At 43.6% G+C, this 24,207-nt stretch overlaps 1 protein-coding gene across 1 annotated transcript in view; it reads left to right on the forward strand.

Moving 5' to 3' along the window:
- The first annotated feature begins 2,040 nt into the window (after nt 1-2,040).
- Nucleotides 2,041-24,207, forward strand: part of Egflam (EGF like, fibronectin type III and laminin G domains) — a 161,784-nt gene continuing 139,617 nt past the window's right edge. Inside the window, exon 1 of the mRNA XM_059276748.1 lies at nt 2,041-2,348. Within this exon, the coding sequence (XP_059132731.1) occupies nt 2,252-2,348 (97 nt within the window). The 5' untranslated portion in view covers nt 2,041-2,251. The remainder of the gene's footprint in view (nt 2,349-24,207) is intronic.

Raw genomic sequence — 24,207 nt, forward strand, 5'->3', positions numbered from 1 at the left:
TTGCAAGCAACAATAACAACCACAACCCCTCTGAAAATTGAGTTATAGCCACCATCCATTCATTTGGGGAACATACACTCCAAGCAGAACCTGGGGAGAAACTCCCAAGTCTCCTGTTGGGTCTGTCCTCCACCTGATCCCCCTTGAGAGCCTGGCTCTGCACTGGAGACAGAAGCTCTAGATTAGTCTTAGCTCTGCACTTTCCAGGAGAGGATGTGTATGAATTTGAGCGTGTTACTCAGCCTTTTCCTGCTTCAGTCTCCTTGGCTGTGAAATGGGGATAATGCTAACGCCTTCTTGGTATAGTTGCTATGGGGACTAAAAAGCACTTCAAAGAGAGCCCTGTACCCAGATTACATATAATACATGCACGTCATACGTTCTAACATTAAGATGTTAGTCTTAATATTCATGATTATTATTTATTCAAATTTATGCACCAAGGAGTCATGTTAAGCAAGAAGGAAAGGGCACTGGCTTGGTCCTGGATATCCCAAGAATTCCGATGTCAAACGTCACTACTGATAGGAGGCGATACAGAAAGATTCAAATGGGGGTGGCACTCCATGCCCAGAAAGCTGAAAGCAGATTCCAGCGTGGCATGGACGCGGGGGAGATGACCTATAGCGGCCTCAATGATCTTAGTGGTCTACTGTAGTGGCAGAAAGTATCTCTTCAGAGTCACCTTGCTTGGTTTGCCTGCCAGGCTTCACCTCAGAAGTGTAGTTCAGTCTGGACGTTCCCACACTAGTTCGGTGAGAAGTTCCGGTGTTCCCGACTTAGACGTCCAGATATTCTAGTAGAGGTGAGCTTTGAATTTATTTATGGGACAACTGCACACCTGAAAAATGCCAAAAGGTGAGGAAGTATATTTTCACCTTGCTAACAGGGTTAGGTACATCTCCGGGTCAAGAGTAGAAATCAGGGGGCGGGGACTCAGTCAACACTCTGGCTCTCCTACAGGAAGGTTAACAAGAAGCGACAGGATGCTGCTCTCCCAGGTGGGGCGTGGCGACCATCCGCAGACCTCAGTCAGTGACCGCAGTATCCATCTGTGGGGCGCTTCCGAGGGCCTTTGATCTTTCCCCAGGATCTGGCGAGGGCTCCTTCCTTTTCAGTGCATTCCTCTTAGTTTATTTATTCTATCTGCTTTCAGGAAGGCCCGGAGGTCAGAACTCCAGTTTACGCTGGAGCTGGCACCCTTTTGGGGCAGTGGAAGCTCCAACCAGCCGCGCACTTCTGGAGGGGAGGAGAAAGGTCTATCCGCAGCTGGGGAGCTACTTGCTGGCCCCCTCCTTGTTCCTATTCCCCAATCCCAGCCTGACCTGCAAAGGCTCCCTTCACAGAGGACCTTCCCTGGCAGAAACTGGCGGGGAGTTGCAGGATTAGCTGGGAGTTTGATCTTCCCTGAAGGGTCCAAAGTTGCCATCCACCACCATGAGGGGACCTGTTCCCCAGGCACCAGTCCCTAATCTCCATTTAGCCTTTGCATCTGAGTGGCCTAGCCTCAGCTCTCCATCTGTGCGCCTTAAATCCCATTTATCTTCTTAGCACCCCAGACTTGGTCCGCCCTGCCCCCTCTCGTCCCCACTTGCAAATTACAGCCCCTCCCTTGCGCTTCCTCTGGAGCTCCAGACAGAGTAGAGTAACCTTTGAGTTGTTAGGAAAAGTGATTTAAACTGGGTGCAAGAGACACAGAGGGGTGTGGGGGAAGAAGGTTCCAGCCAGCGGAGCCGAGGCACCCCAAGAGTTCAGGGTCAGGACCCAGCCGAGGACCCTGAGCCCTCAGTCTGAGTCAACGAACTCCCGCGGAGTGTCGAAGTCGGTCCCACCCAGGCCCCCAATCTAGGTCACCCACGGGGAAGGGCTGAGCTGGGGGCTGTCTGCTCCGGAGGTGGGCGAGGAGTGAATTGATTCAGACCCTGCCCCTCGCTCTTCCACGAGATTGTAATTCCATCTCTGGCGGGTCGAGCCGCCCTCCCTCCGGCGGCCAGTGCGTCCCTCCCCTCGGTCTCCAGCGTCCACTCCCCAGCCCCGAAAAGCCCTGCAGCCGAGAGAGCCCGCTTCACTCCAGCACGCCAGGCTCCCAGCTGCTGCCTTGCCTCCTCGGACTCCCGAGGGGCTCCTGATTCAGCTCCCTGGGCTCCCCGCCTTCTCATCCGCGCGCCACTGGCGTCCCCACGTCCCCCAGGAGACGCCCTTTCCCCGCGCGCCCGGGACTTGGTGAAACTTTGCAGACACCGTCGGTGAGATGGATTTAACCCCAACCTTCTTGCTCCGTTTCTTGCTCCTGGCCTGCAGCCTCCCACTCAACGCCGTGTCACTCCGAACCGCTCTGCGAAAATCAGGTAAAGCTCTCAGTGCCCTCCGAGTCATGGTGCCCGAGCACCCCGGTCCCGGCCTTTGGTGGGGTACAAGAGCAGACAGCTCCTCACTGCTCTCTCCGCTGACCGGCGTGGGCTCAGCCCGCGTAGGCTGTGTTCAGTGCTCAACCGAAGGGTGAGCCTCGCCCTCTCCTAGCTCAGGCGGTTCCAGGGAGATGGTTTTTTAAAAAGAAACAAACCAATCTGTTTTCCGGAGCTAGCAGAGGTGGTGGGCTCTGTATGGGACCACAGACTGCTAAAAGTTGGGGGCAGCGATCGCCCTGTCTGGGTTCCTGAGGGCTGAGAGAGCGCAGAGGACTTCAACAGCTCCTCCTGCTTCTTTGAACATCTTATTGGATTCATACTGCCTAGAGCCCAGCCATTTCCTGTTGAGTGTCTGAAGGTTTGCCTGGAGCTCCCCTTCCTGGCTCTGGTCCTGTCCAAACACTGGGTAGGGACCTGCGCTTTCTGTTTTGGGGATACTCTTGCACCCTGGGGCCATTTGTGCAGAAAGGAGCCCTCAGTGGTTTAACCTGATCTTGTTTAGAACTCCTGCCTGTACTCTGCTGTTCAAACAAAGATGTATGCACTATAGGCTAGCAAGTACAAAGGATCGGAGAGAATGTGAAGCCACAAAAACTAGCATTTCCTCTAGGTAAAAAGTATGTTTTTTAATCTACATTGATTTGGTTTGTGTCATGAGGGAAAGTAGAACATTCTAAACAATAAAGTTCCAAACATTGCTTCCGAATAACGATTTTTAGTCTTTGTTGGCCAGGACCATATTTAGAATTGTGAAAAAAAAATCTGCTTTTTCTTAGCTTACTTTGCAAGTGGGGGTTGTCTTATGGGATTAATTATGTCTTCTGAACAATGGAAAACAATCTAACTATTTGGATCCAGCCTGCAAAACCTCACAGAAAGTGGAGTCCCCCTTCACAATGTTTCTACAAGAAAGAGGCAAACCAGGAAAAATTATCGGAGAGCAAAGAAAATAATCTTGGCAGGCTCCCATTGAGCTGCTTAAATATATCTATAGGAAGTAGTAGGACTGTTGCCTTTTATCCTAGGAGATACCTCAGTCTTCAGGCTGCATCTGTGGTCACCTGTATCCCCTTACCTGACTTGAAATTTAGGAACGTTCTCAGCGTCCATTCTCACCGTCCGCACCACACTGGGACTGGGAACAAATCTCTCTGCACACTGTCCAGTTCATTTGGGAGGCAAGAGCAGCCAGCCACTCAAGGTAGTTTCACATTAAACTGTCTTCCGAATCTTCATACACTTCCCAGCATTTCAATATGAGGCTCCTTTGAACTTCTTTCCTTCAGAAAACTACACTATGCTCACTCGTGTTCTGCAGGTTTCTGCAGAGGAAACCATCTAGCTGCGTGTTTGAATAGCTCATGCATACATCCATGGCTCTTAGCCTGAGTGACATATGCAAGGATCCCTAAGGGTAAACTCCAAGCCATTTAAACAGGGTGTAAAAATTATTGCACAAAGGCCCACTGTATAAAATTGCACACATGTTTTGCCCCATTTGCCCCTTTATTTCCTAAATTTCATCATTCCTCTCCTAAAATACGTTTTCTGCCTGGTTCACTCAGATATTCATGTCACCAATGTATCATGTTGGCTTCTTTGGTTTTACTTGAAGTATGGATGGGGGTGATTTTGAAAAGCTTCCTTTTGAATGTTCTTGGCCCCACCAAGGTGGAAGGGATATTTAGACTAGCTCTAGCCTAGAAGAAGCTTTTTTTTTTTTTAATTACTTCATAATTTTATCCAGACAATGGCTTTCAGGTTGAAAAGCTGCTTGGGTGAAAATGACAGTTACTTCATAAACTTCAGGGGAATTTTTCCTTGTAGGCTCATTTACATCCCATGGAAAGACTAGTTTTTGATCCGTAAAATTGGTCCAGATTAAAAACTGAATGTGCCCCAGTCGGCTCAGATGGGAACAGCAAGAGAGCTCATTTGTAATCTCCCCCAGATACCAGCAAATCCTGCTCCGATCCATATGGGAGTGACTTTGTACCTTGTTTCCCCCCATAGAAATTGGCTTGTGTGCAGCCCTTGGGCGGTGGTGTGGCCATCCTGCAGGCATTCCAAAGCGGTCTGTTTTGTTTATCTATTCCTCTTTGCTCTTTTGATAAGTACAGTTTAGTTGAGAAGTCTTGGATTCTAATTAACCTGAAGGCTGCCTCCCTTCTTTTAGAAAGAGATAAGTAGAACAGAACACCTTGCCCCCTCACCCCAAGGTGTAGCACCTTCTGGCATTGAGCATTAGGAAAGAAAGCTCCACAGAGGCCAAGACTCACAGGAGCTGCCACAGCAGTACTCCAATGAAACCAAATCAAATAATAATAAGTGACACTAATTAAGTGTTGGTTACACTGTTCTGAGAACTGATTTCTGTAACCCAGCCAGCAGCCTTGTTTCTTTGTTTCGCTGAGGGGGAAACTGTGGCTTAGAGAGAAACTCAATATCTATCTTACCAGAGGCCACACAGAGGCGAAGTGGAGGAATGGGAATTTAGGCTCCTCCGGTATTGGCACCACATCTCAGTCCTCGGCTGTCTTGTTTATAGACCTATGTATGTAGCCTTGGGTGTTTTCAAGGCTGAGTTCTCCAGGGACAGAGCCCTTCAACCTAGGTGGAGGGCCTGGCCGTGCTGTTTTGTGTAGGAAACCTGTGTCACCTATGGAACATGATGACATGGCCCTCAAGTAAAATAGACTACTGATGTGGGGTGCAGGAAGATACTATCCCCCGACCTCATATGTAAAGCATGTACATAGCCTGACAGAGGAATGAGCTGCTGCTTGCTTTCTTTTGTTAGACTTCTGGGCATTAATAATGTGGGGGCCAGAAGGTCACTGGAGTCCCTTGGGGTTAGGACAGTGAGAAGCTGGAGGGCCCTATGTCTACACCACCTTAACACACCACCCCCACAGGCCTCCAAGGTGTGCAAGCACAATGTGCTGGAAAGGCTTCACTCCTGTTCTGCTACAAATTGGAAGCAAGTGAAAACCCCTCATTTGGCAATGGGACTGAGAGGGACTGAGTGATTTGTTGGAGTTGACACCAAAAGCTGAACTGAGTTAGTGTGAAGACCCCCAACACCTGAGACCTGTAGCCTCTTGCTTCTGCTTCTCAGCAGGAATTTTGGGGGAGGGGCAGGAGAGTCACACAACTGTGGGGACAAGCAGGGAAGAAACCACCCATAGTCCACAGGAAGACCTGTAATGCTGGCCTTCATTATAAAGATCATTTCTAGGCAGCTCCATTGAGATGAAGACATTTAGAAAAATTCTTCCTTTTCAGGAATAGTTTGTAATAGTTTCATTACAAACATATCCAGTAATGAAACTCTACACCGTTCAGCCTCAGCCAGCAATAACCACCTAAGGGGCCTGTATTCTCCCTCATCACCAAGGAGGCACCTGCCTATGAACTAGCTCCCCTCCTGCAGGCCTTTGTTTTGAAATATATGAATCATTTTCTTTACTCAAGAATATAATCTGTGTTCCTTAGTAAAAACAAAACAAAACAAAAACAAAAACAAAAAACTACCCCTTTACAGTCCCTGCCAACTGATGATCCGATTTCTGTCCCTATAGTTTCGAGTCTTCCAGAACATCATGTTTTGTGTAGGCTTTCTCACATCCAGCACAACGTTTAAGGTCAATCCATTTGCAGTGGTACTTATCAGTGGTTTGTTCCTTTGTTAGTGGTTAGTAGTAGTCTTTTGTACAGGTCTTAGATGACCACACTTTAATTGTTCACTAGGGAATGACTTTTTAGTTATTTTCAGCTTCAGGCTCTGGTGAACGAGGCTCCTGCATGCAGCCTTATATGTGTCTCTGGGTGGATACTCTTTCATTTCTCTTGGTAAGGAGCTGAATGAGATCCCTGCTCCCAGAAAACACTGGATTATTTTTCAGAGTGATTTTGCTGTTTCACATTCCTAGGAGCCATGTATGGAAATTCCACTCATCCTGGACTCCCTACAGCATTGGTACCTGTTCTAGTTTTGTTTCTATAGCTATGAGGAAAAAACCAACACAAAACCAAACCTGACAAAAAGAAAATGAGGGGAGGAAGGGTTTAGCTCAAAATTCCAGGTTGTCGTCCATCACGGGAAGTGACAGGACTTTGAAGCAGCCAGTTGTGTCATGTGCAGTCAAGAGCAAAGAGAAATAAATGCACGAGTGCTCGCTCGCTTGCTTGCTTGCTTGTGCTCAGTGATTTCTCTGCTCTTGGACGGTCATGATCCCCCTGACTAGAGAATGATGCTGCCCACAGTGGGCTGGGCTTTCGTACATCAACCCATTTAAGATAATTCCCACAGGCCAATTCAATGTTGACAATCCCTTGCTAATATTTTCTTCCCAGGTCATTCTAGGTTGTGTCAAATTGAAAATTGAAGCTAACAATCAATGCACAATTGTTTCTTTGCTGTGTCTCTGTTTTTGTTTAGTTTCAGGTATTCTTTTTTTTGTTTTGGTTTTTGGTTTTTGGTTTTTGTTTTTTTTCCAGACAGGTTTCTCTGTGTAGTTTTGGTGCCGGTCCTGGCTCTTACTCTATAGACCAGGCTGGCCTTGAACTCACAGACATCCGGGTGGCTCTGCCTCCCAAGTGTGGGGATTAAAGGCGTGTGTCACCACCACCTGGACTTGTTTCAGGTATTCTAATAGATGAACAATGATATATCTCGTTATATTTTTAATTTTTGTTTCCTTCATGACTAACGATATTGAACACTTTTCATGAATCATTTGCCTCTCAAATTTCTTTGCATCTTTTGCCTTTTCTGAAAAAATTGAGATATTTGTTTTGTTACTGGATTTTTAAAGTATTCTTTGTACATTTTGAGTGCAGTCTTTTATGTAGTCCAGACATTTGTTTTGAAAGCACCAGCTTCCCAGGTGCAATTTGGTGGTTTTTATGTATGTGTGTGTGCCCAGGAGTATGTGGGTGGGTATGCATGTACAGGCCAGGGGACAACCTAGAATCTCATTCTTCCAAACCCTATCCACCTCTTTTGACAGAGGGCCTCACATTGGCCTAGAGCTAATCAATTAGGCTTGACTTGCTGGCCAATGAACCTCAAGGATCCCCCTGTCTCTTTCTCCGCAGCATTGAGATTACAAGTACATATCACCATGCCCACCCAGAAGTTTTAGATGGATTCTAGAGGTTGAATTAGGGTCCTCAGGCTTGCGAGGCAAACACTTTACTGACTGAGTTGTCTCTTCAGCCCTTTCTTTTTGTTTTCCTAATGGTATCTTTCAAAAAGAAGAAAACTTGAATTTGGACCGGTCCAACTCATCTCTTTTTAATGATTATTCCTTTTAAGACAACTTAATCCATGATTACAAAAGTGTTCTTCCTTATCTAGAAGATTTTAAGTTTCCATTTAGTTCTACAAGTTATTTTGAGCTACCTTTTTGCATGATGTATGATATTATTTATTTATTATTATTATTTTTTTTTACTTTTTTAGATGGGGTCTCTCTACATAGCCCTGGCTGTCCTGGAACTCACTCTGTAGACCAGGCTGGCCTATAACTCATAAAGATCTGTCTGCCTCTTCCTTCTGAGTGCTGGGATTAAAGTGTGTGCCACCATGCCAGGCCATGAGGTGTGATGTTTAAATCAAAGTTGTTTTTTTTTTTTCTGATTTGTGGATGTACTGCCTTTGTTATACAAGTACAGTGCTTGGTGGTCACAGTGGGGGTGGGTCTTTGGCTTAATGGATTGCTATGCCTGCTCACAGAAGCTGGTGCCATTCAGGCCTGCTCACCTCCTCTTGTAGCGGATAAGGGGTGAATCTGCTATCTTTCTGCAGGATCTGACAATGTGGCTCTTAGGGATGCCTCTGCCATGGCATGTCTGTTGCCTGGTGCCAAGAGTCAGGATGGGTATACTAGGGCTTGAAGATTTATGGATTAGAGGCCAATACTCCCAATCCTAGGGTGTGAAGTTGTTCTTTATTGATACAAAATGCATGGCGTTGTTAAATCTGGCCAAAGTACACAGGAAGGGGAGAGCACATGGGTCCTGCTTTCCTTGCTGACTTGTCCTTTTTTGCCTGAGGTCCCAAGGCCAGTGGGAGAAGGTAAAGCCGGGGTTCAGGGTTCAAAATTTTCCTGGAGGAGCTGACATTTTCCAGTTTCTTCAGTACTTCTCCATCTGTATAATTAGATTAAAATGAAGATCTAGGGAAATTAAAAAAGAGAAAACGAAATCCTAGAGGAGGAGAGTTAGCTCACAGGCAAGTACCTCTTTGGTGGATGGTGAAGAATACAGGTCCCTCTAGGTGATTTCTGCCACTGCTGAATAACACCAAAAGGCAAGACATCAGGCATCGTCCTGGCATACTTCTCAAACACCACCCTCACCAAGTTCTCAAGAGACTAGCAATATTTTTACTTAGAACTACTTCTAGACCTTTCCCAAAGTATGTGATTTGGAGGCCTCATCTCTTCTGGATGCCCCCAGCCCCAATTTCCTTTTACTAGCCAACTCTATTCCATCACAGTGAGGTTGCATTGGTTCTTGGGGGGGAAAACTACTGAGCATACAAATCCCCCCTCTGTGTGTATGGGTAGATGGATAATAGATTGATAGATAGTAATATATAGGGATATATCATACGCATACATGTGTATACTCTCATGCATGTGTAAAATCTAGTAGTTCCTAGCTAGTAATGCTCCAGTGAACTTCAGGGATCGTGGAAGAAGAACCTCTGACTCATCACTGTGTTCACCTCCCTTTCCACAGATTTATCTATCATATCTAATAACTACAGAGAAACACTTCTTTCTACTTGCTTCTTTCTGTCTTTCTCTCTCTCCCTCCATGACTGTGATGATCAAAGCAAAGGAAAGAGTCAAGGTCGAGGTAGATGTGTAGATGTGGTTTAACACAAGGCTGTACTTTCCCTGGAGTGACTGATTTGGCCAGAAAGAAACCAATTGGAGATATATCTATATCTATATCTATATCTATATCTATATCTATATCTATCTATCTATCTATCTATCTATCTATCTATCTATCTATCTATCTATCTATAGATTTTCTTCTATTCCATCACCCCCAGTGGGTTAATATGGCCTGAAAGTATCCAGTGATTCCAAGCTGGATTTTTGAAAGTCATAGTCCCATGTGTCTGAGGGTTATAGTGGGCCTTAGCGTCCACATGGTTTGTCCTGTGGATGTCTTGTATTCCCATGTCTCACTCAGTGGGTTAAATCGGTTTGTAGTGTTTTCCAGCTAAATGAAGGAAAGATATATTTTTGTTTATTTGTTTTGTTAATTAAGTGAAAACAGGACTCACGTAACTCAGGCTTCCTCCAGCCCCCAACTTCTGTGACTCTGGGTGTGTGCCACCACACCTGGCATCATGGCGTCTTGATGGAAGCTGAATGCTTGAACTGGCTAAGCCCCTGCCTCTTAATGACCACTGTATGTCAGGCTGCGCGTGCTGGGAATTGCCTACAGATTCTGACAGGAAAAGAAAGGGAATATAGATAGCAGAGCCTAAGGTGCAAATTGTAGGGAAAGTCTCTCAAACCTGTTCATGAGCCGACTGCTTGTGGACCTCCATTTCGAAGAAGACCCAAAGTGTGGCTTCTATCTCCTGACATAAACCAGCAGATACAGTCTCCATGCTGAACTGCTGATTGAAGAGGGGAGGCCCAGGTGTAAAAATTACAAAAACGGCCAGCAGAGGGCGTACTTCCGGAGCTGGCTGGAGCAGATCTCAGGCCTTAGGTGGGAGCCTATAGAAGTCCTCAACCACGCAGTAAGAATTTTTAGAGAACATCCCAGGCATCTGTCTTTGAAACAAGAACTTCAGGAGAGTTGATAACAAGTGACTCACAGTCTACACATGGAGAATTTGGGCTCCTCTGCCTCCGCTTCTTCATACCCCTGCCCCTGCTACACCACAGTATCTGTTTATCTCTTCCACATCAAACTGTGCCAGCTAGCAGCAGCATCTGGGCAGGTATAAATTAAATTATGCAACTGTATGCAACTGTGTATAGACTCCATGGGATTTCTGGAGGTTGGTTTGGGGATTAGCTATCTCCTTTCTTCTCTGGTTGCTGTTGTTAATATTATGTTTTAGAGATGAGATCTACCTTGATAGACAGCCCAGGTTAACTCTAAAGAGGTAATCCTCCAGCTTCAGGCTCCTGAGTGACTTGTGGACTTAAGGTGCATGAATGACACCATTCTGGAGCCCAGCCATCCACACCCTCTTTCCCTACTTGTCCGCTGAGGGATGACTGTGTGTAGAAGGGAAACCCTGCGGAAAGACTAACAGCCACACCTCATTCCACACAGCTAATCCTCACCCTCCATTCTTCTCTTACCTCTGTGAAGCTGGTTCATTTAGCTTGCATGGGTGGCTCCTGGCTGAGCGGGCCTGTACACACTTCAATATTTCAGCAAATTTGGGGCCAAGCTCAGCTTTCTTGTTGGTTATTTGGTGACATTTGGAAAATTATGTAAGCTATGCAACCGTTCCCTAGTTTCCTTATCTGCAATTAATAAATGAGTAAATAATAATGTTAAGGAAAGTACCTACCTTCTAGGCGTGCTCAGAGGATTAAGGAGGCAGTGGGTGTACCAAAGCATTAGATAGGACTGACTGATGATTACAGGCAAAACTGAAGAAACTTTTAAACTGGATTAGATGGAAAAACTTGAAAGACTGTATATGCATATGTATTTACAGGTATCCCAATAAACTCGAGCATTATGTTATCATTTCTTTTTTATCCTTTTCTATACATGTTAATGTATCATTGCACGTGATTTAATCTGCAGTGACTTATAAACATTTCAGATGTTTTATAAAGAATTAAAAAAATTGTTCAGCCACATACCTTGATTTGGAAAATTAGGCTGCCAAGAGCATGTGTTTCCTTCGAATGAATGACCTCTGTAAAACAGTATAACCCTTGGGCAATGCTTGGATTTTACCTGGTAACAATTTCGGGTGAAGTTCTACAGAATAAAGGGAAGGGAAGCTGTTTCTGAAAGAATATTCTTGTGTTTGCTCTGTGGCAGGGAGTCAGCACAAGTCTGAATGAAGTCACACACTAAGAGATGGCTCAGGTCTTAAGCACTGCGTAGCGGTGACCCAGACAGGTAGCCCAGGCCCGTGAACTTCCTGTAATGATTTTACCATTTCCTTGGCTATAAGAAGCCCTCACTTCCCCCAGGTAACCTCACAGCTACCTTACTTTGAAAAATCAAAAGAAGTAAAGCAGGCCGGTGCCTTGGAAGAGCTGACGTACTGTGCCAGGCAGGGTAAGATATGCCAGGCTGAACATCCATATCCAAACTCTGAAACCCCAAATCCAAACCTTCTTAAGTGCTCACATAGCTCCTCAAATGGAAAAACCCGCTGATGGCTGGATATGTAAAATTTAGTTTCCTGCACAAAATTATTTAGAATATTCCATAAATTATCTTTATGCTCTACGTATAAAACATTCGTAAAACATAAATGTTTTGTGTTTTGACTTGGATCTCATCCCCAGCAAGTATCATTATATGTATGCAGATATTCCTGAACCTGAAAAAAAGTCCAAACCCCTCTCGTTCCGAATTAATTTGTATAAAGGAAATCTGCCTGCTTCAGCTAAGAGTAATTGCAGGAACCACTGGTACTTCAGCCAGGCCTGGCAAGCCTGGCCCTTCCCATAGCTCTGCTCTCCTCTGGTTTTATTTCTAACTCTCTCCCTTCTCACTCCCCTAATGACACTTGAAATGTGTTTCTTATCTGACTCGGCAAATACTGAGCAATTTAAATTTTAACACTCGTGTTTGCTGACAGGGCACCCCCAAATCCTGAATTAGTTTTAATACAACGTTAATGCTATTTATTTTTCCTGGCGCAATAAGTTTATATTAGCCTTTTAACAGTTTACACTCTGCAAAAGGAGTCGTATCAGCAGGCACTTTTCTGTAACATCTGGGCAGTTGGCAACATAATACTTAAATATAACCTGCATTTAAAGCCTTCCTTGGACAGATGGCTAATTTTATTGATCTAATCTTACACTTAGGAATAGGTCCCATGATCCTTTGCTCGTAATTCTTGGAGTGAGCAGAGAAATAAATAAGATGGCCAGTGGTTGTGAATTAGGAGGCTGTTTCATGTCTGTGATTTATCTTTTGAATACTTCCATGTAAACAGTGGCGGTATGAATTGCTTGAATCTCTACCCTAAGGGAGTTTAGGGAACGCTTGCCATAACACAGGTAGGAAGGCAGCACTCAGGGATAAGAGTTTACATCTGTTCTCACCTCTTGGTGACAGTGTCATAGCATGGTTAAATGTGGAACATTACCTCAGCCTTAGGCAGGCATCAATGCCCCTGGGCTTGTGAGTTATCATTTGAGCAATTTTAATGTGAAGTCCACTCTCAAAGGGAGCTGCGGAAGTAAAGTCCCACAAGAAACTGTGTGTGTGGTGGTGCATGTCTGTGTCCTAGGACTTGGGAGGTGAGAGCAGGAGGCTTGTAAATTCCAGGCCATCGTGGGCTGCTACGTAGTGAGACTATCTCAAAACCAAAATCAAGCAAACAAACAGACAAAACCAAACATCGCAACAACAAACCCAAATTCACACGGAAGGGTTTGTGAATCCGTGTTAGATGTGTTTTCATTAGTGAGATATATGACTGGCTAAGAAGTTTGTACACGTCCCTCTGATTTAATCCAGCAAGTCCAGTTCAGTGTTTTCTTTGTGGGACAGCAAACTCGTTTGTCCACTCCAGGTTAGTGTGTCCTATTGTTAGAATAGGGACATGTCTGTTGCAGCACAAGCAAGTAGGTGCTTGTATCCATCAGGCCAATTAACATCAACCGCTGCATGAACAGCTCTAAAGTTTGGTTTATTTTCCACTTATGCCAAGTCCAGTGTGTGTTTTTCTGGTTGGCTGTTCCCTCTGGACAACTCTCTTGTGTGTGGTGACCCGAGATCTTATCGCCCTTTCTTGTAATGCCACTATCTTCAAGACAGACCTCCAAGGAGGGAAGTGAAGAGCATGAAGGTTTGTGGGAGAGGTTTTATGTGTCAGAACAGACCACAGTCACATAGCCCCAACTGAATTGCAAAGGGCCCAGGAAATGCATTTTAGGTGCGTACATGGGAAGAACCTGAACCTGGGACAGTGGTTGTCTCTGATGCACTATTTTGAAGTTTCTTAAAGGACCAAGAAGAGGTATTACCAAATGTTTAGAAACAGGTCATCTACAGTTTTTGTGTCTTTTTACCCCTGGATGAATTTGACCTGGAGTGTGCTTTCATTGTAGTGTACAGCCTTGCTTGAAAAGCAAGTGCTTACTGTTTAAGGCCATGTGCTGTTACTATATCAGAGTGAATGAAGGGACGAGTAGCCAAGGATGGGTACTTATGAAGAAAAGAGTAGCCAAGGATGGGCACTTATGAAGAAAAGAGTAGCTGAGGATGGGTACTTACAAAGAAAGAGGTTTACTTGGACTCATGGTCCTGATCTGAGATCATAGGCTGCACCTGGTGATACCTTTGCTGGTAAGAATCCTGAGGTGGTACCAAGAGGACCTGGGGCATAAAGAAGGGAGAGTGTGTGTATGTATCCTTGTCTCTCTTTTTATAAAGGCACAGTACCTAAGTATAAATGCTCTACTCCATCAGCCTTATCTAACCCTAATCACCTCCCAAAGGCCCCAGCTCTAAGCACTGTACTCAGATTAAATGTCCACCCTCTTCTCACAGTGGGGATTAAATTTCAACACATGTTACCTAGCGAGATGCAGGCAGATCATGTCCAAACTATGGGAGTTACCATCTGTCCTATTTGTCAGAAGCCACAGCAATATAAGGAAAGTCCTTAAAAGCCAAACAATCCAATTGACTCGATCAGTTTGGAACAAGACCCAAACTATGTAGAGGACTACATTAACCAGGGCATACTAGCGCTCCTCCATTGTGGTTGAACTCTGACAGTTCCTGAAGCTACAGTGATTTGATTTCCAGAATGGAAATACTCAGTTCATCTAGGTGTTCAACTAGCTTCCTTTGCACTCTCATAGCTGGTTCAGAGGAAACCTGACTCCAGGGGCATGCTATGGGCTCCCCATCAATCACGTGGCATAAAACCTACTACCTTTCTCTGGTATCCCAAAACTTTTCAAGCTAAGTAAATGTATGCTGTCTGTTACTACATGTTCTTATGTTTTATAAGAAGTAATAGTAATCCCTTTATAGTAGTAACCTCTGATTAGTGCACTGGTTCTCAGCCTTTCTAATGCTGTGACCATTTAATACAATTCCTCATGTTGTGGTCACTCCCTATCATAAAATTATTTTCATTGCTACTTCATAGCTGTAATTTTGTTACTGGTATGAATTGTAATATAAGTATCTGTGTTTTCTGATGGTCTTGGGGGATCACGACTCATAGATTGAGAAACACTGAATTAGAGCATGGATTTCTGGGGCCAGAGAGATGCTTCAGAGGGTGTCTTAGGCTTTCTTTTGCTGTGAAGAGACACCATGACCACAGTTGTAGACTGAAGTTTCTCAGTCCTGCCCAGTCCCATCTGGGCAGCAACTGTTTTTTTTTTTTTTTTTTTTTTTTATAAAATAATCACTCAGAGGCTTAATATTAATTACAAACTGTTTGGTCTATGGCTCAGGCTTGTTGCTAGTGAGATTTTATATCTTAAATTAACTCATTTCTATTAATCTATGTATCACCATGTATCTCATGGCTTTACCTGTGTTTCTATTACATCTTGCTTCCCTAGCGGTTCACAGCATCTCCCCAACTCTACCTTTCTTCTTCCTGTATCTCTCAGATTTCCCACCTGTCTATATCCATAGGCCAAAACAGCTTCTTTATTAACCAATAGTAGCAACAAATATTCACAGTGTACAGAAAGACCTTTTTTTTAAGGAAAACATTTAATTGGGGTGGCTTATAGTTTCGGAGGTTTAGACCATTATCATCATGGCAGGACACGGCGGCATGCAGGCAGACATGGTACCTAAGAAGGAGCTGAGAGCCCTACATTCTGATCTGCAGGCAACAGTAAGTGAGCTGTGTCACTGGTCATAGCTTGAGCATATATGAGACCTCAAAGCCCATCCTCATAGTCACACACTTCTTTGAACAATGCCACACCTACTCCAACACAGCCACATCTCATAATAGTGCTGCTCCCTTTGGGAACCATTTTCTTTCAAACCACCACAGAGGGTAAAGTTCTTGCCACAAAAGCATGAGAAATTACCAAGAACCCATGTTTAAAAATCTGCATGTGGTGGCATGCACTTCCAATTCCAGCGTTGGGGAGGTAAAGGCAGGAGCCTCTGTGGGACTTGCTGGCCAGCTAGTGTAGCCTAATTGGTGAATTCGAGGGTCCTGGAGTCCATCTCTGTCACCCACACACATGCTCACATTCATTTAAGCACATGTATACACATAAGTAAAAGATACATATAATAAATAAACAAATGGTACTCAAATGTATAAACTAAAATAAAAAAGTATGAACTAAAAATAAAAAATGAATAAAGTAATAAAATAAATAAACAAATGAATGGTACTAAAATATACAGACTAAAATTTTAGCTGCTCCACCCACCAGTTTTCTAGAAACTCCTCTATTTGTGTTCCATCACAAAAAGAACTCTTGAGAGTGGACAATTTATTCAGTAAGATGTTTCTTAAAATATGACAATCACCCTGTTCTGACGAGGACGAAGATAGTGTGGCTAGACCCTACTGAGCATAAATTCACAGGTTTTGTTGAATGACTTTCCTGAGCACATCCAGAAAGCTGATTTCCTTATGGCTTTGCCATCTTCATCCCATCAGGGCAGATGACTTAGAAGTAGGGAGATGGCATAGCCAAGACATGAACCTAGGCTGGCCAACGGTCTAGCCCTATTGCTTCTGGTCAGCCCAGAGGTGTATCTGCAGCCGACAGACAAAATAACAGTAAAACTCTTGGCAGTAGACTTGAGTCTTACTCTGTTGGATGGCTTGCTATTTCATAGACTTATTTGCTTTCCCAGTGTTGAATGTTATCCTCACATTGGTCTGACCTTGGAATAGCTCTCCCTTACATTGTGCCTGGAGGGATCTCACCAGTGAGATTTCCTCTTCATCCAGCCTTCTTTGAAGAGGCTGTGTGCATGCCCTGGACACTCTGGAATGACTGAGAACTGTCATGTTCTCAGGCAGCTGGTGTGCAGATGAGAGCTCTTGAATCTTCCTGATGTCTCTGATAGGAGAAATTTTGGTATCTCAGAGACCACCCAGATAACTGCCTAGCTTTGAAGTTTCTCATCCCTCAAATATTCAGCCATCTTCTTTGATAGTTAGAAATGGTTGAGTCTACCAAGGTTGAATATGTTACGTCTTATCATTCAAGTGCCAGGGCTTTCTCTGATGTTCTGAGGGTTTCTAATTGATGCCATGAAATAAATAAACCATTAGGTTGTTTAATGGCTATTCTAAAGTAATGATTAATAAGCTCCAGTTACAACCCATATGCAGAACACAGAGAAATTATAGAGATTCCATTTGAATTCTAGCTTCAACCTTTACTGTTGTCTGATTCCAGATGAGTAACTCATTTTTCCATTCTTTATGTTTCTCGTCTAAAATTTAAGCTTTATAATACCTAGAATAAGGTTATCTAGATAAGCCTATAAAATACCTAAACATTTGGTGTTCATTAGTTAGGCTCATTATGCTTTATAGAGTTTATATAGTAGCAGAGATGGTAGTTGTTTCATATTGACACAACCTCAGATTCAGATGACATTGACGTAACTATGTAAATGAGCTTAGGAGCCCATGAAAATGCAAATGAAAGAATTCCATTGCCATAAAGTCACATCGCAGATTTTTAGAATATATGCCCTCAAATGATGAGTTTTGATGTCTAGCTTCATTCTAAAGTTCATGTCCTTGACAAAGACCTGAAGTCAGAGTCAAATAAAAATGGTCAACGTTCCTTTGGGGCTTTGTATAAGATCAGGAAGAAAGGATCGGGCCACTATAGTAGCAATAGATTTTCGTATGTAAACTATCAAAAAGGGGACTATTTGAAGTTAAAATATTTTCTTGAAGTTCCTTAGCTACCTTTTCCATCATTCTATCAAGAGAATATATTTAAAATATGCTCTTTGCTTTTGAGAATTTATTTCCATCTTCATTTATCTATATGGGTGCACACTTGTGTGCAGGTGTCTGCAGTGGCCAGAAGGTGTCAGATCCCCTAGAGCTGTAGATGGCCATGAGGTTTCCAACACAGATTCTGGGACCCAAATTCTGGTCCTCTGGAAGAATAGCATGCACTCTTAACGATTTGAATCTAGTGCTTTGTCTATGGTAAATGCTGTCTCTAGGCTGTCCTGAAACTTACAATGCAGCTAAGAATGGCCTTGAATTTCTGATCCCTCTGCCTCCTCCTTAGTGCTGGGATTACTGGCATATAACCCCAGGTTCAGTTTTGGTTTTCTCTCCCCATATTTGATTTGACAGTATTCTGTCAAAACAACTTTTTCTAAATCCAGTTCTGGTCCTGCAACTCTTGTATTTAATGTTTTGTTTTGTTTTTGTTTTTTGTTTTTGTTTTCAGTGCCCCTCAGCCTTCTAGACTCTAACACTGGACACTCCAGGCTTGTGATAACATGGCCTTTATTTTCCTGTCTCCTCACTGAATGCAACTCACAGTCTATTCTCCAGCCAAGCTAGGTCGCTTGTTATGTTAGAGACCCTCTCCTCATTTTCCAGTGCTGAGTGCTAGCCACATGTTGGTCTGACTCTTAAAATATCTCTCCCTCATCTCTGCCCAAGCAAATACCTTTGAAGTATGACTCAATTGTTCCTTGCCTGAGCGTTTTCATAGAACACCCCCTAGGCAGCAGCCGGCCCTCTGGCCTCCCGTTCTGCCTGGCATTTTGGCTGCGGTGGTCTTTTGCTTTTGGTGTAGTTGAGTTATATCTCCTATTCCTAACTTTGTCAAGAAAAGCATCCTAATGTCTCTGCTTTTGCCTCTCCTCCATTGCCTGATGGAGTGTCTTGAGCGAGGCTGGCCCTTCAACCGACAGCTGCGAGATGGGAAACAACAGCCTCATTCTGGGCAAATGCGTTTTCACATCGTGTGATTAATTTGGTCCCTCTTGCAGCTCCCAAACTCATTTCCTACCTCAAGTGCAATACAGAAAAGGTGTCACCTCCGTGTGCTAACGTTGTTGCTCAACCTGTGCAGACATTTGGAAACCCACGCTGCAGTGTGATTTAGAGAAGGCAATGCCCCCGGGGAGTCTGTCTGCAGCAGCAGGTAATTTAAATCCCACCTCTGCCGGCTGCAGGGCTGTTGGTGTGCCAGAGTTTTAAGGAGACTTTGATTGAGTCTAAACTGTGAACGGCATCTCTGTTGCTACCCAGAGACAGGTCTGGTCTGAAATAACCTGTGGGACTCAGACTCACCTCGCATGCTCTTCAGAGGTTAAGAAGCCAAGGCAGAACCATGTCCTTAGACGTCAGAGGACAGTGGGTTAGGGGTTAGGAAAGGAGAAAATACCCATCTGCCTTTAAAACCAGAGGAAAATGAGCCCCTCATGGGAATGGAATGATGGAAAAGGTCAAGTTGCTGGAGATGGGCTAAAACTAGTCAGTCTACCATAATAAGGTCTGACCACAAGGTCGTGAGGAAAACAGTACCCCAGTTTTTCCACATTCACCTTCAGTTTTATTGTGCTGAACCTGGCTTGCTTCCAAAGATCAATTCTGCCAACCCTAGAAAGCGAAGTGGCCCAAAGCTGGAATTTTTGCAAAGGTGTTTTTCATTGTTTGTCTTCTGAGGACTAACAAGCCTTCTGAAATGAATGCTTCTGGGCAGCCTGACTGAAAGCACCCAATCGATTGACCAAGTAACAGACATCTTGATCTATCTGTATATTAAGAAATATATGAGGATGTACACTCAGACATGTGTAATGGAGAGTTAAAAAATGAGTCACATTACAGTTGAGATTAGGAATGAACGACACAAATGATTTGGTAATAGAAGAAAATGTGTCGATGCCTGAAACTGACTTTGAAATGCACTAGGTTTCCTGACAGACTGTTGGACAGATAGTAAAATATTGATGTAGAGTCCTAGTGGTGTGTAGCACGAATTGTTAGAAGGTCTTATTAATAAAAACAAACCTGGATCCAGGTATTGGGGTGAATGCTGGAAGATGAGAGAAACAGAACCAGCCACAGCTAACCTCACCTCGCCAATCCCTCAGCTGATCTTGTTTTCTCAGACTGGAAACCTCTAAGTCCTCATCCAGAATGAATCTCATCTGAAATGCTACTCAAAAGCCTAAAAGCTTAACCAGCTCTAGTTCCTGGTCCTCATGCCTTATATACCTTTCTGCTTTCTGCCATCACTTCCTGGGATTAAAGGCTCACTTCCTGAGATTAAAGGCGTGAGTCACTATGCCTGGCTATTTCCAGTGTGGCTTTGAACTCACAGGGATCCAGACGGATCTCTGCCTCTGGAATGCTAGGATTCAAGGCGTGTGCTACCACTGCCTAACCTCTATTTTTAATATTATGGATGTTCTGTTCTCTGACCCCAGATAACTTTATTAGGGTGCACAATATTTTGGGGAACACAATATCACCACAGTGGTGAGTATATACATGTTCCCTCTAAAATTCTTTCACTTTTCCTTACATTTGAATATTTTCATGGTAAGTGGATGGGAAAGGTGAAATAAGGCAACAAGCAGGTATACTTTTTTTTAACCATAAAAAGTGAGGTTCTAACATGGTTTACTTCGCACACCAATGTGTTTTCCTTTGTGGGTGTGTGGTGTATCCCTGTGTATGACTTCATGTAGATGTGTACATGTTGAGTGACTTCCTCAATGGCTCTCAATCTTATTTTTTGAGACAGGGTCACTCAGTGTGCCTGGAGCTCACTGATTTGACTAGACTGGCTGGCGGGCAAGTTCTGGGGACCCTCCTGTTCCTGCTTCTTCAATGCTAGGATTAAAGGGATGTGCCACCAGGCCTGGCTTTTTATATGACTGCCGGAGATCCAAACTCAGGCCCTCAGGCTTCCCTTTAGAGCACCGAGTCATGTCCCAGCCACAGACTTCTGACTTCTCTCTTGTGCCCCATTCTTCATCAGGATGCCCCCAGCTCTTCTCTGTCCTGCTCTATGCTCCATAGGGCCAACTCCCTGGACTGTACCTGAGAAGAGGTGAAGGGAGCCTGGTGAGACCCCCTCCCCCACTTCCTCACTGACTTTGAACTGCTCAAATGGCTGCAGCTGGGTTTTCCTAAAAGTTTGAGCTCCTGCCATTCCATAGCTCAACTGCAGTGGACTCCAGGAACACCATTTTCTGTATTGAGTGTTCAGCCCTGTGGGTAGTAACGGCACCACACTGGTGGCACCACACTGGTGTGATCTCTGGGTGCACAGGCATCCTAGACTTCCTTAAAGCTGTTCATGCCTCTATATTTTAATTAAGTAGTCTCTTAATTAAAATCTTTTTAAATATTAAGTGAATTCTTCTTCCTGCTGGGACCTTGATTGATACCACTGATACCCGTATTTTGTAATAACCTCCCTCTTTCTGCTATGTTCCTTCCAGGGTATACCCACAGGGCTCTGATTTGTGTGTAGCTAACATTTACAACTCTCCGAGGAGCAGATCTGATTTAGTTGGAGGCTGGCTGCCTTAAACCCATGCAGTAACTATCAGTTAAATGGAAACTTTTATCTTTGGAGATTGAGTTTGTCTGCTGGGTGAGATCTGATGACCGCTTGGACCAGAGCTGGGCGTGACACACCTGTGGCTGTGAGGGGCTAAGAACTGGTTTCAGTGGTCTCAAGGATTCTCCATAGAAATTCTATCAGTGAGTTCTAGAGATCTCTGTACAACCTTGGGCCTATGGGATTCAACACGTATCTCACAATTAAACATTGGTTAAAAGAGTAGATATAATGTTAGGTATTCTTATGATAAAATAAAAACAAAAAAATTAAGATATACTATACTTTGCTAAGTTTTGATGAATGTAGAATTAAAAGTTAAATGAGACATTTTTTTTATCTGATATTACCAGATAAATTACAGGTTGAACTTGAATTTCAGACAGACCACACATGTGCTGAATCAAATAAATAATTTTTAGTGTAGATGTTCCCAAATATTCTGTGTGGCATACTTAGACCATAAAAGGTAATTGTTTGTCTGGTGCTGAAATTTAACTTGACATTCTGTGTTTCTACTTGTTAAATATGGCACTGTAGCTATGGAATGATCACAGGAGGGTGTCACATGGCTCTGTCTCAGTCTTGGTGCCCCTGGTGCCCAGGAGTAGTGTCTTGTGTCTCTAGTAGATGTGACCTAGTGGAACTTGAATCTGAGTCCCATCAACTGCTTTCCAACCAGGAGAAATGGGACCAGGAAAAGGGGGTTCACTACTAAAGAATTAGGGATTTTTCGTGAAGAGGGACCAGAAATAGGTTACATCTAATATGCTACACCTGCTCAAAAAAAGAAAAGATCATTTACTGTTGACTTTATTTCAGTAAAAACAGCTGGAAGTTTTTCTAAGAACTCAGAGGCATCTGGCCACATGTGAATTGGAGGGAAGATAATTCTTTGTTTACCTCTTAGGAAAGTCTCCAGACCAACCTGGGTGCTGAGAGGACAGCAAGTTTGGTGTCCATCCCCTACCCCCCACACTTCTGGCTCAAGAAAAGCAAGATTTTCGCTATTCCCATGTTATATATATTTTAATTTATATATATATTTATTTTCTGTTCTTATTTTTTGGCTATAGATGGTTTTTATAGAGTTGATAGAATTGAACAGGCTTGTTAGTCAAACTCAAGAAGAATGTATTAGTTCACACCATTGTCTTTGATGAGATTCAGCAAAGACTGGATGTCCGAGGAAGAGGTGAATGAGAACAGCTTGTTTGAAAAGTGCAAAGAAAATAAACGAGGGAGACGAGGGAGGGACAGGGAGTGAGTGGGGCTTTCAAGGAAGGTAGAAGAGAGACACGGAGTGAGTGGGAATCTCTTACCAAGTAATCTGTACATGGGATGACTGAGTTAAAATTCATGGGAAAAAAATCTAGAACATGACCCAGTTATGATACCCAAGAGGCAGGTATCTGGGATATTCAGACTGGTCCTGCCAGACACTGAAGGAGGGCTGCTGAACAGGGGCACTGAATCCTCAGCATTGCCTTTCTGTTTGGCTTATGTGCAGAGCAGGTCTCTGTGTCTTTTGAGAACGCCCTCAGGCAAACGCTGCAGATCCCGGTAGCTAGAAATGTCCAAAGAGCTATAAAGCGATGAAGCCAGAAGGCTTATGACAAGTGCAGCAGTTCCGCCACGCCACTAACTGGCTAGTTCAGCTTGGAAGTGCAGGACCGAACGCCATTTACCATCGTGATAGAAGTCACCTCCCCCGTCCTGCATCACACGAAATCACTATAGTTATATACTGTCGACCCCTCGTATCTGTGGTTTTACCTTCAGAGTTCCAGGCCCTGTTGTCTGCATCTGTCCAAAAATAGTAAATGGAAAACTCCAGGCATGGACCATTTGTTAGGTTTTTAAAGTGCCTGCTGCTCGGGAAATGAATCATCCCCTGTCCAGTGTTTCCATGCTGTGTACACTACCTGCCCATTAGTCATTTAATAATTCATCTCATATTATTAGATCATCTATCTCAAGACCGCAGTGCTTGTGTTCAGGCAACCCCTATTTCACTTAACAATGTGTCCCAACTGCAGGAGTAGTTATGTTGGCAGCTTTTATTCAGCAGATTACTAAAAATTATTCCATTTTGTTATTAGTTACTGTTATTACTCTTGTATCATCCCTAATTTATAAATTAATCTTTATCATAGATTTATATATATATATAAATATATATATATATATATATATATATATATATATATATAATGGATTACTTACTTTAAAATGTCTATAATGTCAAGCATCTACCAAAAGCGACTTTAATGTTTGGGAACTCCAAATTCTGAATCCTGAGTTCTAAGTTTCACCATGATTTTCAAGAGAGAAAGATATCTGCACCATGGTACAAAACACAGCTATTTTATTGAACCACCTGTTCTCTTGGGGTTTTAGATTGGAGAGCTACCATTGACATCCACTGAAACAAACAAAACATTTCATTCATTTGTTCTTAGGTCAGCAGACTTCAGTTTTCATTACCTAAGTCATGTCTGGTTGAAAAGCTGGTTCATAAATCATTGATTGCTATAATGGGTAAGAATTCACCTTTGGATTTAAAGGTTCACCTTCACAAAACACTAACGACTAACGTTTATACAGTGCTTGCTGTGTGCCAGACAATGACAGTACCAGTACAGCCTCAGAAGGCTGGAATTATAGGACCCTTGGAAGAGGGAGTTTAGGGTGACTGTGTTCTATAAAGATCTATCATTTGCCTAAGGCCGTCATGCTAGCATGGGTAGACTCTGCTCTAGGACCCCAGTTGTCTGACCCTTGGTCTGCTGCTCTGTCTACAGCTAGATCTACCTGTAGGACTTTATGATGGAGAATGAATGGGTAGATTCTACTTTTATTGAATCTTTCTTCACTTCAGGATTTAGTCTTTCTTATGTATGTAGAGCTAATAAACCACTAACCCAGGCTCCTATAATAGCTTTACACTTGGAGAAACAACCTGTGTAAAGATTGTCTCCACTTCCAGTTCCATCAGACTGCGTTCATGGCTACCTCTTGTAAGCTCT

The sequence above is a fragment of the Peromyscus eremicus genome, chromosome 11, assembly GCF_949786415.1.
Source record: "Peromyscus eremicus chromosome 11, PerEre_H2_v1, whole genome shotgun sequence".
In the NCBI taxonomy this organism is placed as follows: domain Eukaryota; kingdom Metazoa; phylum Chordata; class Mammalia; order Rodentia; family Cricetidae; genus Peromyscus; species Peromyscus eremicus.